General features: G+C 41.4%; 1 protein-coding gene across 4 annotated transcripts in view; it reads right to left on the reverse strand.

Moving 5' to 3' along the window:
- LOC109909336 (cadherin-7-like) overlaps positions 1 to 17,349 on the reverse strand; it is a 154,916-nt gene that overhangs the window by 14,026 nt on the left and 123,541 nt on the right. For 3 of the 4 annotated variants that reach the window (XM_031795252.1, XM_020508404.2, XM_031795250.1), the window contains exons 9-10: positions 8,425 to 8,542; positions 7,179 to 7,430 (exon numbers count right to left, since the gene is read on the reverse strand). In XM_031795252.1, coding sequence (XP_031651112.1) covers positions 7,179 to 7,430; positions 8,425 to 8,542 — 370 coding nt within the window. Of the gene's footprint in view, positions 1 to 7,178; positions 7,431 to 8,424; positions 8,543 to 12,568; positions 12,581 to 17,349 lie in introns of all 4 variants that reach the window. The other variant, XM_031795251.1, reaches the window with a different exon arrangement.

Below are 17,349 nucleotides of genomic sequence, written 5' to 3' on the forward strand. Positions count from 1 at the left end.
CAATTCGCACACCGCCCCAACAGATCCACAGATGGCGTCTTCTCAATCGCACTCTACACTGCCCTATATCACCAGGACAAAAATAACACCTATGTGAGAATCCTGGACTTCCTGAAGTGCTGCCCCCGGGTGGTAAGGGCAGGCAACAACACATCTGCCACGCTGATCCTCAACACGGGGGCCCATCAGGGGTGCATGCTTAGTCTCCTCCTGTACTCCCTGTTCACCCATGACTGCGTGGCCAAGCATGACTCCAACACCATCATTACGTTTGCTGACGACACAACCCGTGGTAGGCCAGATCACCGACAATGATGAGACAGCCTATAGGGAGGAGGTCAGAGTACCTGGTAGTGTGGTGCCAGGACAACAACCTCTCCCTCAACGTGAGCAAGAGAAAGGAGATGATCGTGGACTACAGGAAAAGGAGAGCCGGACACACTTCATTCACATCGACAGGGCTGTAGTGGAGCGGGTCGAGAGTTTCAAGTTCAAACTATCATGGTCCAAACACACGAAGAAAGTCATGAAGAGGGCCTTTACCTCCGCAAGTGACTGAAAAGACTTGGTGTGGATCCCCAGTTCTTCAAAATGTTCTACAGCATCCCCGCCTGGTATGGCAACTGCTCGGCATCCGACCGTCAGGTGATACAGAGGGTAGTGCGTACAGCCCAGTACATAACTGGGGCCAAGCTTCCTGCCATCCAGGACCTATATACTTGGCGGTGTCAGAGGAAGGTCCAAAAAATTGTTCTGAAGTTATCGGCAGTCATAGTCAGACAGCCTGAACATCTTGATTCTATGTTTAATTGAGATCTTTTGTGAATAAAGCATTTAATGATCACTTTGACTGCTCTACGTATGATCTGGATCACTAGTAGATGTGCAAATGTTTTTAAGAGCCACATTACTAACGAAGGCTCTGGGAAACACCTCATATACTAACGATACATCGTAAGAAGGTTCTAACGATAATCATAACGCTACGAAGGCTTTTGGAAAACAAGTCCCTGTTCTACTCTAGTATGGCTGGAGGGACACCTGAGCTGACAGCACCTGAGGACGCAGAAGCAGCAACACCCCTGGACTCTCTCCCCTGGACTCTCTCCTCTGGGCTCTCCTCTCAGTCAAAACAATGCAATCACGCCCCCAATTGCAGTGCCGCAGATTCAAACATGCGTTGATGGAGACGCCAGATCTGGGAGCAAGGACAGAGAGGAGAGAGAAAAGGGTTGTGCACAGAGTATTAATGCAAGAGGGGGAGGCGGGGAGGGGTGGAGGAGGACCCTTGCTCCCTTCGGCCTCAACGTAGACTTTGATCTGAAGCCATTCTTGTGATTATTGTGACTTTGTAATTGTTTGTAGGCTTATGTAGTCTAAATTGAATCTATGATTGTATGCTATCCATTTGGTTTTTGTATGTTCTTTGTATGTCATTTTTAATATTTGAGAATTAACCAATGATATTAGGACATACTTGGCCATGATTACAGACACCTGTGTGTGTCTTTCGACACTATATAAACGAGTCACCCTGCAGTGTTTGTGATTATACCCTGATGACGACAGCTTGCCTGTCGAAACTTTGGACATTATACTTTTGCATCTGAGCTCTTAGTGTGTGGCTCTCCTCTATTTTCAAGTTTTCCACTCTGCTAGCCAGCATCTCGCCTAAATAGGTGTGCATTTCTTTTTCCTCTAGGGGTGGAGGAGGGTCACGCAGGGAGAAGGGGTAGGGGAGAGCAGAGAAGAAGAAGTGGAGGAGAGAGAGAATGGAGTATAAGGATATAAAGTTAAGCAGCACTGATGAAGGCAGACGAGGACTCATCCACCCACGGAGCAGCTCATGTACACGCACACAAATACACACATACGCACAAAAACAGACATGGGCTTGGACTGGAAGCCATAAGTTCTAAGTCTCTAAGCCTCATAACTTCTAATTGCTTTTCATTAGCAATGCTGGGTTCAGAACTCCACCACTAATCCGTGTTTTTGCGCGCCATGTTGAAGTTGTGCACCTGCTAAAATCGGTTTCCTATTGAACATACTTCTTTCCAAAATAAATATTATAGTTTGATTACATTTTAGGGTGTCTGAGGAGTAAATAGAACATATTTTGACTTGTTGGAACAAAGTTTAGGGGTAGATTTTCAGATTCCTTTCTCTGCAGTGGATTACTCAAATGGCGGTTTTGGGATATAAAAAATGTTTTTCTTCCAAAACGACATGTTATAGCTGCGACCCGACCCTTTGGATGACAAACCAGATGAAGATTTTCAAAAAGTAAGTGAATATTTCATCTTTATATGTAACCTGTGCCAGTGGAAAAATATTTTGATGTGGGGCGCCGTCCTCAAATAATTGAAGGCATGCCTTCACTGTAATAGCTCATGTAAATCGGACAGTGCAGTTAGATTAACAAAAATGTAAGCTATCAGACGATATCAGACACTTATATATACCTAAATGTTTAAAACCCATAATAACTAATAGAATTTATTTGAATTATGCTCCCTCCAGTTTCACCGGAAGTTGTTCCGCTAGCGGTACACCGATCCTTTTAAGACTCCATCTCAATGTTCAATTAAGTTTACCAGCGCATTAAACTATTCTTCTGACTGTGCTGTGTTGTGGTGTAAAAACCCTGTCTCTGGATTTAATGGGCAATAATGAAGACCATTGGTGATGGTTCACTGTTGTATTTTGTTTGTGGCTTAGTTAATTAAATCTCATTTGCATGAATAGAAAAAGCTAATAGCAAATGTGACTAGCGTTATCATCATGAGAGACACAACCTGTCAAAAAGTGAGAATCCTTTACACATACTGTACCTTCTCCCTATATCCACAAAGGCATGCTCAAACCCTGCAAACAAAGAGTCGTTAGGACGTCCCCAGCATGTCACGAAATGGTCGCTTGAAGTCGACACGCGGTTTCCCCCCGCAGGTTCTGTCTAGTTCCCGGTTTGTCCCGGGCACTTCACCGATAACGTTTTTTAGGACTTTCTTGGGATGTCGGGACATGGTTCCCTCAAGGTTTTTGTCTAGTTCCCGGTTTGTCCCAGGGACGTCACCCGATGGTCGCTAAGAAACGTTCTCCCCCCAAAAACAGAAAATCGAACCATGGTACGCACACCCTAGTTTCATTACACATCACCCTTTGTTACTGTTGTCCATCAAGGCCCTGATTCATGAACCACTGATCCAGTCACAGCTCTTTGGCAATGGTAGGGACACCCACACACAAACAGTGCCTTTGACAATGTGTCTTCAAGATACATAGTTGAAACACAGTACATGACTACATACACCATGTATGTGTATTCATACAGTCATTATTATTTAACATGTCCTCACCTGGGATTTTGAATTCCCGACCTCTTGGTTCACAGCATTCTAATCATCCTGCTACGCCACCATGTCTGAATCAATGAGTACGGTTACAATAATGTGATAATTGTGGATAGTCAGCTTAATATAATCATTTTATTAAAACGTTTACATGCTTTGCAAGAACAACGATTTTCCTAATAATCCTGTTTACACATCTGAAATCAGGCTACATAATGGCACTCTGATACATGCAGAAAATCACCAATCAAAATAATTGTTTTACCACAGTGACCATGTTATTTTTGGGAAGCATATTTGATTCTGTGAAAACTACTTCTATGACGCATACATTCAGTTGCTCCGAATTCACTTCACTCAAGCTAAAGAGGGAGACTTGCTCGGCTGGTGCTAGCAAATGCGCAGATCAAATAATCGGCATTCCAGCAGTGTAAGGTTTACATGTCATAATAATTTGAAAGATTTCTCAGAAAACCAGGTATTTTAATCGGCCTACGCTTACTTTAATTTTGAACAGACGCCGATTAATTATTAAGTTAAGCAGAGTAAGATGTTTTAGATTACTTTTGCATAATCTGCCTACTGCCATAATCAGTTTAATATCAAATTATTACTGTCCATTAATAAATATACTCAATGAATGATTTGCCTATTTCAACACTTTCCACTTCAAAATCAATCTCAGCTCTGTTAAAAATACACTGAAGAAAAAATATTGCATTTATTGTGGTGATTCAGGAGCAACATTAAAACAGAATAATATGACCCACCAATATTGGACAACTATACTGAAAACCCAAACTCAAATAGCTGAAATAAGTCAATTAAATCAATTAGAGAAGAGTCAGATTAACTGATAACTAAAATAGCATTGCAGATGGCTCTCTTTTGCTAAGTGCAGAGATGTAATTGTAGGTAATAAATGTGCAGGGGACTTCTGATATTCTAGTTTGTGGCGCAGCAGAAAGATAGTATATCCCCAAATCCAGAGGTTGTTGAGTTCAAATCCCAGGTGGGGTCATATAGAAAAGTCAGTAGCGATCAAGTCATGTTGTATGTAATCACATTGTCAGTGATTAAAGACGTGTACACTATTTTAGCTGAACAGGATACCACTTGCCTTAAAACTCCCTTACCATTTCATTTCTTTACTTATGGTTTAGAACACCTGGGACCATTACATGACAAAACTCTTGATTGGACTATGACAAAGTCCAAAGAACATTCAGGGGACCATGACACAATGTCACAAGAAAGTCCTTAAAATGTCCCTGGAACTAGACAAAACTATTAGGTGACCATGACAAAATTTCCCAAGAACATGCTAAAAAAAAGGTGCTCTGGGATGTCCCCGTGACAAACCGTGGACAAGACAAAACCTTCAGGGGACCATGACACAATATCCAAAGAACGTCCTAAAAACATCCACCAGGACGTCCCCGGGACATTCCGGTATCAAGACAAAACCTCCAAGGGACCATAACACAACGTCTCAAGAATGTTCAGGTCACCATGACACAATGTCCCAAGAGCATCTTAAAGATGTCCACAGGTCAAACCAGGAACTATAAAAAGGTCCCCCAGAGAATGTTCCCTTGGAATCATCATGCAATGTCCAAAGGACTAGTAAATGGAAAGTCCTGAGAATGTCCTAAAAAGGTCCTGACATGGTCCTCAGTGATGTCCTGTGAATTTACAGGGAACTAGACAAAGGTCCCCCAGAGAACGTTCACTTGGGACCATCACACAACATTCTTAGAATGTTCTCAGAATTTCAGTGGGATAATGTTGCGCTGAAACCCTTAAACAACCTGATGGGAATGTCGCCGAATGTCCTCAGGACATCCCTTGTTTGCTATATTATATTCAGACACCTTGACTTTTTCCATATTTTGTTACGTTACAGTCTTATTCTAAAATGGATTCAATATATTTTTGAAATTCATTAATCTACACACAATACCCCATTTAAAATGTTAGAATAAGGCTGTAACGCAACAAAAAAAATTTAAAGTCTGAATACTTTAAAAATGCACTGTACAATCACATTAGTAAGTTCTCAAGAAATGTTGAAAACAGACATTCATGAACATGGAGATAACATGAGAATACTACCCATAGATGGTTGATCTTCATGGTTGATCTTCCCCAAGCCTATCTCTGACCTTTTTAACCTGTCTCTCCTCTCTAGGGAGGCTCCCATTGGTTGGAAGGCAGCCACAGTGCATACTTTATTTAAAGGGGGAGATCAAACTGATCCTAACTGTTATAGGCGGATTTATATTTTGCCATGTTTATCATAAGTGCTGGAAAAAACTTGTTTATAATCAACTGACTGGCTTTCTTGATGTCTATAATATTCTCTTGGGTATGCAATCTGGTTTCCGGTCAGGTTATGGATGTGTCACTGCAACCTTGGCCAAAGCTTTTGATACGGTAGACCATTCCATTCTTGTGGGACGGCTAAGGAGTATTGGTGTCACTCAGGGGTATTTGGCCTGGTTTGCTAACTACCTCTCTCAAAGAGTGCAGTGTATAAAGTCAGAACATCTGATGTCTCAGCCATTGGCTGTCACCGAGTACCCCAAGGCAGGATCCTAGGCCCCATGCTCTTCTCAATTTACATCAACAACACAGCTGAAGCAGTAGGAAGCTCTCTCAGCCATTTACATGCAGATGAAACAGTCTTATGCTCAGCTTATACTCAGCTCTACAACAAAGCTTTCTTAGTGTCCAACAAGCTATCTCTGCCCTTAACCTTGTTCAGAACACCTCCAAAACAAAGGACATGTTGTTTGGTAAGAAGAATGCCCGGTGTGATTACCAGCTCTGAGGGTTTAGAGCTTGAGGTAGTCACCTCATACAAGTACTTGGAAGTATGGCTAGACGGTACACTATCCTTCTCTCAGCACCTATCAAATCTGCAGGCTAAGGTTAAATCTAGACATGGTTTCCTCTATCGTAATCCATCCTCTTTCCTCACAGCTGCCAAACTAACCCTGATTCAGATGACCACCCTACCCATGCTAGACTACGGAGACATAATTTATAGATCTGCAGGTAAGGGTCCTCTTGAGAGGCTTGATGTTCTTTACCATTCGGACATCAGATTTTCCACCAATGCTCCTTATAGGACACATCACTACACTCTCTACTACTCTGTAAACTGGTCATCTCTGTAATTCCGTCGCAAGATCCACTGGTTGATTCTTATTTTTAAAACCCTCTTAGGCCTCACTCCCCCCTCTGAGATACCTACTGCAGCCCTCATCCTGCACATACAACACCCGTTCTGCCAGTCACATTCTGTTGAACGTCCCCAAAGCACACACATCCCTGGGTCGCTCCTTTTTTCAGTTCGCTGCAACTAGCGACTGGAAGGAGCTGCAAAAAAACAATCAAACTGGACTGTTTTATCTCCATCTTTTCCTTCAAAGACTCAATCATGGACACTCTTACTGACAGCTGTGGCTGCTTCACTTGATGTAGTGTTGTCTCTACCTTCTTGCCCTTTGTGCTGTTGTCTGTGCCCAATAATGTTTGTACCATGTTTTGTGCTGCTTCCATGTTGTGCTGCTGCCATGTTGTTGTCATGTTGTGTTGCTACCATGCTGTGTTTTCATGTGTTGTCTTAGGTCTCTCTTTATGTAGTGTTGTGGTGTCTCTCTTGTCGTGATGTGTGTTTTGTCCTATATTTTTATTTTATTTTTAATCCCAGACACCGTCCCTGCAGAATGCCTTTTCCCTTCTGTTAGGCCATCATTGTAAATAATCATTTGTTCTGAACTGACTTGCCTAGTTAAATAAAGGTTCAATAAAAAATACCCAGCAGTGTAATGATGCATCCCAGAATTGCGACCAGGGCCCCTGTACTGAGGCCAGCAGGAAGTGTGTAGGGCATGGCTCCACACGATTGGGCCACACCATCCGAGTCACAGTCACACACGTTCACTGATAAGGTGTTGGTGCTGCTGAGGGCAGGGCTTCCATTGTCGACAATCAACACAGGCAGTCGATACAGCATCTGCTCCTGTCTACGAAACCCTCCACGTTTCGTTACGATAGACGCCGTGTTGTCTGGAAGGGAGGGTCATGAACATGATCAGTCAGGAAGAAGGGGAAGAGTATTTAGAGATCAAATCCTGCATAGTCTGTGATGAGCCTACAGACTGTGGAACATCCCTAGAATGATTGATATCATCTCTAATTTAAAACAACCTTAATATAGGAGATTTCTTTATCTCACAAATCACATATACTATAGGTGCAGAGACAACTTTATACTGTTTTGTTTTTATGCTTTGTTTTTTTATGCTTTGTTCTACAGTTCGCAAAAACACTACAGTAAATACTACAGTATACTACAGTCCGCAAAAACACAACAGTAAATACTACAGTATACTAGTCAGCAAAAACACTAGAGAAATTACTACAGTATGTAGTACACTTTTTTTTCACCAGTATTTATACTATAGTAAACTGTAAATACTACAGTATACTATAGTATTCCTACGATAGTTTATATACACACAATAGTATTTTTTCAATTGGGCAGTGACATATGAATAGTAAAAACTGAGGAATAGAAGAGAAAGCATAATGGCATAACGTCAGGGTAGTCCAGAATTTTTTTTACATAGGAGGAAAATATTTTTGCAAATGGGCAGGATACCGTTAGTGATTAAATTATACTTTCAAATTGTTACATTACATTTCAAAACCTGTTTTTGCCCGCACACTTCTAAACCTGCAATTAACATTCATAGATATTCTTATCCATTGAATGGATTTAAAGGTGAAAGAAACATGAATGAGCCATCAGAATCATCCTCAGAAAGTTTATTTCAGCAACTACTTTCAATCAAAAAGGTTTTGAAATGTCTAATGCTTTAAAATCCAATATTTACAAAGAACACTTCTCAATCCACACTTGGCCATGGTTGACCCTGATCTTACATACCTTACAAACCCTGATCCCTTACATTAAAAACGTTCCTCACATTCTTCTCTGTTGTCAGTAATGGACTGTTGTGAGATAATTGGAGTAATTTGACAAGGAGGAGACACCTACCTTTGTTGTCTCGGAGAGTGAAATTGCTGTTGCTAACCACAGACGCAGGTAGGGCAAAGTAGAAGAGATGACCACTGGGAGATTCATCCTTGTCCACTGCGCTGATGGTCTGGATGACCTGTGGAACACATGACCACACACATCCACTATGATTGTCTGAACCTCTAATGACACAACCAAATTGTGAAGCTGATCGATTGATTGATTGTTTGATTGATACAATTGCCTAATTGTTGCCACTAAAAGGTCATAAATCCATATCTGTAGTTTCTTTGTTTTAGCCTGGCATCTCCATAAGAATGAACTGTGCTGGTTGAACATGGTGCCTAATTGCGTTCACAGGTTTGAATTAATTTACAAACTAGCATAAATCTTGCTTAACACAAGGCCAATGCAATAGCGTAACTAAAATGGTGCTAATAAAGCTGATTTTGATTCATAGGAAATATTTATTTTATAACGTTAGCTATTATTTTACATCACTTAACACTTGCAGTAAGTGCTTTTTTTGGCAAGAGGAGCCTACTGCAGCCTTATAGGGATGAGATTCTCTCTGAAACATTATAGGTATGGATTAAATTGTTTATTTTCCGTCATCAATCTACACACAATAACCCATAATGACAAAGCAAAAACAGGTTTTTAGAAATGTTTGCAAATGTATTAAAAATAAATGGGGTGGGTAGTATCTGAGACTTTGGTGACAAAACAGATGGCACTGTGATAGACTGCATCCAATTTGCTGAGTAAAGTGTTGGAGGCTATTTTAAAAAATGACATCGCCGAAGTCAAGGATCGGTAAGATAGTTATGAGGGTATGTTTGGCAGCAGGAGTGTTGCGAAATAGGAAACCGATTCTAGACACGTAGAATATGTAGACATTTACAAATACTTAAGTCAGAACCGTCCAGAGTAGTGATGCTGGATGGGCGTTCAGGTGCAGGCAGCGATCGGTTGAAGAGTATGCATTTAGTTTCACTTGCATTTAAGAGCAGTTGGAGGCCATGGAAGAAGAGTTGTATGGTATTGAAGCTCGTCTGGAGGTTAGTTAACACAGTGTCCAAAGAAGGGCCAGAATTATACAGAATGGTATTGTCTGTTTAGAGGTGGATCAGAGAATCACCAGAAGCAAGAGTGACATCATTGATGTATACAGAGAAAAGAGTCGGCCCGAGAATTGAACCCTGTGGCACCCCCATAGAGACTGCCAGAGGTCCGGACAACAGGCCTTCCGATTTGACACACTGAACTCTGTCTGAGAAGTAGTTGGTGAACCAGGCGAGACAGTCATTTGAGAAATCGAAGCTGTTGAGTCTGCCGATAAGAATGTGGTGATTGATAATTTCTAAAGCCATGACCAGGTCGATGAATACGGCTGCACAGTATTGTCTTTTTTCGAAGGCAGTTATGATATCGCTTAGGACCTTGAGCATGGCTGAGGTGCACCCATGGCCGGCTTGGAAACCAGATTGCATAGCGGAGAATGGACGGTGGGATTCGAAATGGTCGGTGATCTGTTTGTTAACTTGGCTTTCAAAGACCTTAGACAGGCAGGGTAGGATAGATATAGGTCTGTAACAGTTTGGGTCTAGAGTTTCACCCCCTTTGAAGAGGGGGAGAAAGCTTTCCAAGCTTTCCGATCTTTGGGGATCTCAGACGATACGAAAGAGAAGTTGAACAGGCTAGTAATAGGGCTTGCAACATTTGCGGCAGATAATTTTAGAAAGAGGGGGTCCAGATTGTCTATTGTGGTCTGCTTGAAACATGTTGGTATTACAGGTTAAAAATGTCAGTGAAGACACTTGCCAGTTGGTCAGCGCATGCTCTGAGTACACGTCCTGGTCATCCGTCTGGCCCTGCGACCTTGTGGATGTTGACCTGTTAAAATTTCTTACTCACATCGGCTACGGACAGGATGATCACACAGTCGTCTGGAACAGCTGATGCTCTCATGCATGTTTCAGTGTTACTTGCCTCAAAGCGAGCGTAGAAGTAATTTAGCTCGTCTGGTAGGCTCCTGTCACTGGGCAGCTTGCAGCTGTGCTTCCCTTTGTAGTGTGTAATAGTTTGTCACATCCGACGAGCGTCTGAGACGGTGTACTATGATTCAATCTTAGTCCTGCATTGATGCTTTTCCTGTTTGATGTTTCGTCGGAGGGCATAGCGGGATTTCTTATAAGCATCCGGGTTATAGTCCTGCTCCTTGAAAGCGGCAGGTCTAGCCTTTAGCTCAGTGCGGATATTGTCTGTAATCCATGGCTTCTGGTTGGGGTATGTATGTACAATCACTGTGGGGACGATGTCATCGATGCACTTATTGATAAAGCCAGTGACTGATATTGTGTACTCCTCAATGCCATCGGAAGAATCCCCAAACATATTCCAGTCTGTACTAGCAAAACAGTACTGTAGCTTAGCATCTGATTCATCTGACCACTTTTTTATTGACCGAGTCACTTGTGTTTCCTGCTTTAGTTTTTGCTTCTAAGCAGGACTCAGGAGAATAGAATTATGGTCAGATTTGCCAAATGGAGGGTGAGGGAGAGCTTTGTATGTGTCCCTGTGTGTGGAGTAAAGGTGGGCTTGACTCTTTTCCCCCTCTGGTTGCACATTTAACATGCTGGTAGACATGAGATAAAATGTATTTAATTTTCCCTGCATTAAAGACCCCGGCCACTTGGAGCGCCGCCTCTGGATGAGTGTCTTCCTGTTTGCTTACGGCCGTATACAGCTCATTGAGTGTGGTCTTAGTGCCAGCATTGATTTGTGGTGACAAATAAACAGCTAAAAAGAATAAATATGAAATCACTCTTGGTAAATAGAGTATCATGATACACTCTACCTCAGGCAAGCAAAACCTCAAGGTATTAAGCCTCCATGACATTCGTGATTTCCTTTAAGTACATAAGGGTCATAGATATCAGTTTGATTTCTATTACGGCCTATTGAGGTATTTAAAACGCTATTATAATCTCACATCCTAATAATAGTCTTGTATTGCTTGCAGGTTTGATAAATGGTTCTATATATTTTCAAAGAAGCATGGATCATCATTATTTGTACGGTATAGATCAATGTGCCAAATCTGTTTATGGTCCAATAACATATTTAAAATCAGCCATCTACCTTTAGGATTTGTTTGTATATTTGTAATTTGTGTATTCAGATCAAAGTTATTGTTAATTAATATCATCACCCATTTTGAATTTCTACGCCCATGGGAGAAGTATATCCCCCCCCACCCGCCCACAGTCCTTTTTCCACACAGCTTCATCTACAATTGTTGAATGAGTTTCCTGTATACACAAGAGAGCCCTTTGAACGTAAAACTTTAATTTTATTATAAATGCTTTTTTTATAGGAATGCCTTCTGGAACATGTGAACTTCCATGTGCCTTAATATCAAAATTGTATGCCATCTGGAAATACCAATACAATTGTTACATTTTGAGCCGAGTTGGTTTAGCCATGGAAAAGCCTTCCAGCTAGCCATTATTGGCAGAGATAATGATTGCCAAGAGATGAGTTTCGACACTTCTTGGGGCGGCAGGGTAGCCTAGTGGTTGGAGTGTTGGACTAGTAACCGGAAGGCTGCAAGTTCAAACCCCCGAGCTGACAAGGTACAAATCTGTCGTTCTGCCCCTGAACAGGCAGTTAACCCACTGTTCCTAGGCCGTCATTGAAAATAAGAATTTGTTCTTAACTGACTTGCCTGGTAAAATAAAAAAAATAAACATGATCTGGTCAATACATGTAGGTAATCCTTTCTAACGTAGAAATGGATCAACACTCATGATATCTAAAGATATCACTTAGTAGGATTGCATAAGTGTTGATCTCCACTTTCTGGAGGACCGAGTTTTGAAATCTGTGGAAATAAAGTATGATAGCTAAGGAGATGGAGAAAATTATTGCGTTTGATTGTATATATGCAGACAGACTTGAAAAGAGAACACACAAGGCTGTTGTATAAAACACCTGTCTCCGGATTAGATCTTCAAACTAAGGGCAACCATGGCATCCATGAGAAAGAGGGAGAGATAGTTTAGCTAGCTACAGTTTCAGACATTATACATTTCTAATTTTGTCAAAAAGTAGTTTTCATTTCAAGTTAAAGCCCAATGCTAGCTAGCTAATATTGGACCTGGTTGTTTAGCTACCTGCAGATTCATGCACGGTAGTAACGTTATGAGTTGGGATTATGGTTTATTGTTTAGCTAGCTAGCTACATAGCAAAACAAATAGAATGTTTATGATGTCACTGTCAATAACAGTAGCTGGTAAATTCGCCCTGGATGTCTACTCCGATTTCAGAGAACTCTTGTCTGAGTTTTCCAGAGCGCAGAATAACTGACAAATTTATGAATGCTCAACACCCGTTGAATGTGGCTGATGTCAGTATGCGTGGCAAAAAAACATAATTAAATTGTTGACAGCAGCACAGTTGCAGTCACGAACCCACTGGAATACATTGAAACTGTCACACCAAGATTTGTTTCACCTGTCTTTATGCTTGTCTCCACCCCCCTCCAGGTGTCGCCCATCTTCCCCATTATCCCCTGTGTATTTATACCTGTGTTCTCTGTTTGTCTGTTGCCAGTTTGTTTTGTTTTGTGAAACCTACCAGCGTTTGTTCCCTTGCTCCTGTCTGTTCTTGCTACTGTGTTCTAATCCTTCCTGGTTTTGACTGTTCTGCCTGCCCTGACCCTGAGCCTGCCTGCCATTCTGGACCTTTTGCACCCTCTCTGGATTACTGACCTCTGCCTGCCTTTGACCTGTCGTTTGCCTGCCCCTGTTTTAGAAATACATTTTTGTTTCTTCGACACTGTCTGCATCTGGGTCATACCTGACACCTTATTAAAACAGCCTAACCAGCTCTGATATAGGGCGAGTAAAATGGTCAGAGTGAGCTGTTCTCTCATTTGTGACTTCGGAAGTAGCTAGCAAGCTAGGAAAAGTTAGCCAGTTAGCTTGGGTCAGAATGCTTGAATCAACCCTACTCCTCTGTGCGCCCCTGAACAAGCCAGTTAACCCACTGTTCCTAGGCTGTCATTGAAAATAAGAATTTGTTCTTAACTGACTTGCCTAAGGATGTTGTTAAGGACAGGGGGCAGTATTTCCCCTTTGGATGAATTGCGTGCCCATAGTGAACTGCATCAAAATCTGTCCTAAATTGCTATTATTTGCATATTATAATTAATATTGGATAGAAAACATATTGAAGTTTCTAAAACCGTTTGAATTATGTCTGTGAGTATAACAGAACTCACAGGGCAGGCAATCTTGCAAACTAGTTTTGAAATCCTGAAAGTTGGAGCAACTTTGACGTCATCGCCCCCTCCCTTACCAACAAGTTATGCATCTGGAAACACTTCCTATGTCTTCCACTAGATGTCCTCATTCAGTAGAAAGTGTAATGGAGAATTTGCTGTGAACTTTGACCTAATGGGAAGGAAAGTGCTAGAGTGTCGCAAAAGATTCATGTGCTTGAAGGCGCGTATGCTTCGTCTGTTCCAATCAGCCCCGGATGAACTAGGATGTCCCGGTTGGAATGCTATTCGATGTGTATGATTATAACATCCTGAAGATTGATTCTGCACTTAGTTTGACCAGTTTCGTCGACCTGTAACATGTAATTTGGAAGTTTTGATGCAAAATTATCCTGGACCAGAAGTAATTTTTGGGGCATTTGAGCTGAAAGTGGTAGCAGATGCTGCTACATGGACACTAGAATTGAACATTATGAAACAAAATGATTTATTGTTGAACTAGGACTCCTTGCACTACATTCTGATCGAAGATCATCAAAAGGTAAGGGAATATTTATGTTGTAATTTTGTATTTCTGTTGACTCCAACATATCGGAGAAATATTGTTACGTCTGAGCGCTGTCTCAGATTATTGCAATGTTAGGCTTTTTCCGTAACGTAAAAAAAATGTGACACAGCGGTTGCATTAAGAACCAGTGTATCTTTCTAATTATATGTAGAACATGTATCTTTAGTCAAAGTTTATGATTAGTATTTCTGTTATCTGGCGTAGCTTTCTATAATTCCTCCGGACATTTTGGAGAATTCTCTGAAGATGGCGTCAATGTAAACCGAGATTTATGGATATAAAATGCATATTATCGAACAAAGCATAAATGTACTGTGTAACATGTCATATGACTGTCATCTGATGAAGATTTTCATAATTTGTCATTTTATATTTTGTGGTACAAAATGGCTACGTTTTCTCTTTGTTTTGGTGGTGGTCTAACATAAATATATGCTGTGTTTTCGCCGTAAAACATTTTAAAAATCTGACATGCTGGGTAGATGAACAAGGTGTTTATCTTTCATTTGAGGTATTGGACTTGTTAATGTGTGGAGGTTAAATATTTCTAAGAATATTTTTGCATTCCCTGCGCCACCATTTCAGCTGAACGGGGGGGGGGTGTAGTTCCTGTAGGGGAACCCATAAGGCTTAACAAGTTTTAAAGAAAGGTAAAATAAAAAAATTTAAATCAGCAACCATCACTCCTGTGTTCCAATCTCATGTTGTGTTAGCTAATCCAAGTTGATCATTTTAAAAGGCTAATTGATCATTAGAAAACCCTTTTGCAATGATGTCATCACAGCTGAAAACTTTTGTGCTGACTGGCCTTCTTTAGACTAGTTGAGTATCTGGAGCATCAGCATTTGTGGGTTCAAATAAAGGCTAAAAATGGTCAGAAACAAAGGTCTTTCTTCTGAAACTCGTCAGTCTATTCTTGTTCTGAGAAATTAAGGCTATTCCATGCAAGAAATTGCAAAGAAACTGTATTACTACCGTCACAGAACAGCGCAAACTGGCTCTAACCAGAATAGACAGAGGAGTGGGAGGCCCCGGTGCACAACTGAGCAAGAGGACAAGTACATTAGAGTATCTAGTTTGAGAAACATAAACCTCAGAAGTCCACAAGTGGCAGCTTCATTAAATAGTACCTGCAAATCACCAGGATCGCCTGGATGAGGACAATGTTCTTGGCAGTCTGGTGAAATACACCAGTCTCAACGTCAACAGTGAAAAGGCAACTCTGGGATGCTGGCCTTCTAGGCAGAGTTCCTCTGTCCAGTGTCTGTGTTCTTCATCTTTTTAATTGGCCAGTCTGGGATAAGTCTGAGATAAGCCATATCTCAGACTGGCCAATAAAAAAAGATGAAGAACACAGACACTGGACAGAGGAACTCCCGGAGTCGCCTCTTCATTGTTGACGTTGAGACTGGTGTATTTCACCAGACTTCCCAGAACCTTGCCCTCATCCAGGCCAAGGTGGCGAGACATGGTACTGATGACACCATAGGCCTTGTTGATCTCTGCACCAGACAGGATGCTCTTGCCAGCATACTTGGGGTCCAACATACAGTATATGCTGTGGCTAGTATGGGCTTCAGGCAGAAGTCTTCAAGTTTTCTGATGTATTTCAGAACTGCAGTTTCCTCTGGTTGGAGCAACAGTGAAGTGGGCAGGGCAGTACGGATTTCTTCTCTTACAATCTGCAATCAGAGTCTGAACATCAGACAGGATGTCATTGTCTCCCTCAATCCGTGCAATGGCTACTGCTATAGATTTCAGGAGTTTCAGGCTGCTTACCACCCTTTCCCAAAATACATAATCCAGGAGGATCCTCTTGATGGGGCTGTTAATATCGGCAGACTGTGATATGGCCATTTTTCCTTCCCCTTCAGGAGACTGTCAAACATGATGACAACACCACCCCAATGGGTGTTGCTGGGCACCTTCAATGTGGTGCTCTTATTCTTCTCACTTTGCTTTGTGAGGTAGATTGCTGCTATAGCTGGATGGCCCTTCACATTCCTAACCATTTCCTTGGCTCTTTTGTAGAGTGTATCCATTGTTTTCAGTGCCATGATGTCCCTGAGGAGCAGATTCAATGCATGAGCAACACAGCCAATGGGTGTGATGTGAGGGTAGGACTTCTTGTTTGCAGCATTGTCTATCACTAGTGCAAATACCTTCTGTGGTCCAAGGTCATTGATGACTTCCTTCAGCTCATCTGCAATGTAGAGATCTGTTGTCCCTTGTGTCTGTGCTCTTGTAGAATACTGGTTGAGGGGTGAAGATGATGTAGATAATTATTCCTTGACCACGAACATTCAACCACCTATCAGAGATGATTGCAATACAGTCTGCTTTCTCTATGATTTGCTTGACCTTCACTTTAACTCTGTTGAACTCTGAATCCAGCAAATTAGTAGATAAAGCAAATCTAGTTGGAGGGGTGTATGCTTGGCGAAGAATATTCAGAAATCTCTTCTAATACACATTGCTTGTGAGCAGAGCTGAACCAGTTGCATACACAGCTCAAGCAAGACATTCACCAGCATTTATCTGACCACGATCCTCCATTGAGTCCAAAAAACTTCTGATTCCAGGAGGACCATGAGCTGTTGCTATCGATAAGGTGTCTGATTCATCATTTTCACCTCGAATAGATGTAGAGGGACTTTTGTCAGAGGTTGCTTGTTGTGAGTGCTGATGGAACTTTATGCACTTGGCCAGATGATTCTGCATCATATGTGATTTGGCACAGTATTTCCAAATGTACACAGCTTTTCCTTCTACATTAGCTGCAGTGAAATGTCTCTACACATCAGATATTGCCTGTGTAAAAACAAAAACAAAACTACAATTCCATGTTCAGAAAAATAGTTAAGCATTTAGATTAAACAACTCCCTTGTAAGATACATTTCTTAACTGAAACATGTATGGAAATAGGTTAATTAACACTCAGTTAGCAGGCTCAAGCAAGCTAAAACACACATGGTAGCAAAAACTAACAAAAAAGGTTCACAAAAAAGGTTCACTGTTAAAGCTAACTTTTTTGATGAATTTAGTCAAATTCCCCAAATTCCAGGGCTTAACTTCCCATGGAACAT

This window comes from Oncorhynchus kisutch, linkage group LG18, assembly GCF_002021735.2.
Source record: "Oncorhynchus kisutch isolate 150728-3 linkage group LG18, Okis_V2, whole genome shotgun sequence".
NCBI lineage: Eukaryota > Metazoa > Chordata > Actinopteri > Salmoniformes > Salmonidae > Oncorhynchus > Oncorhynchus kisutch.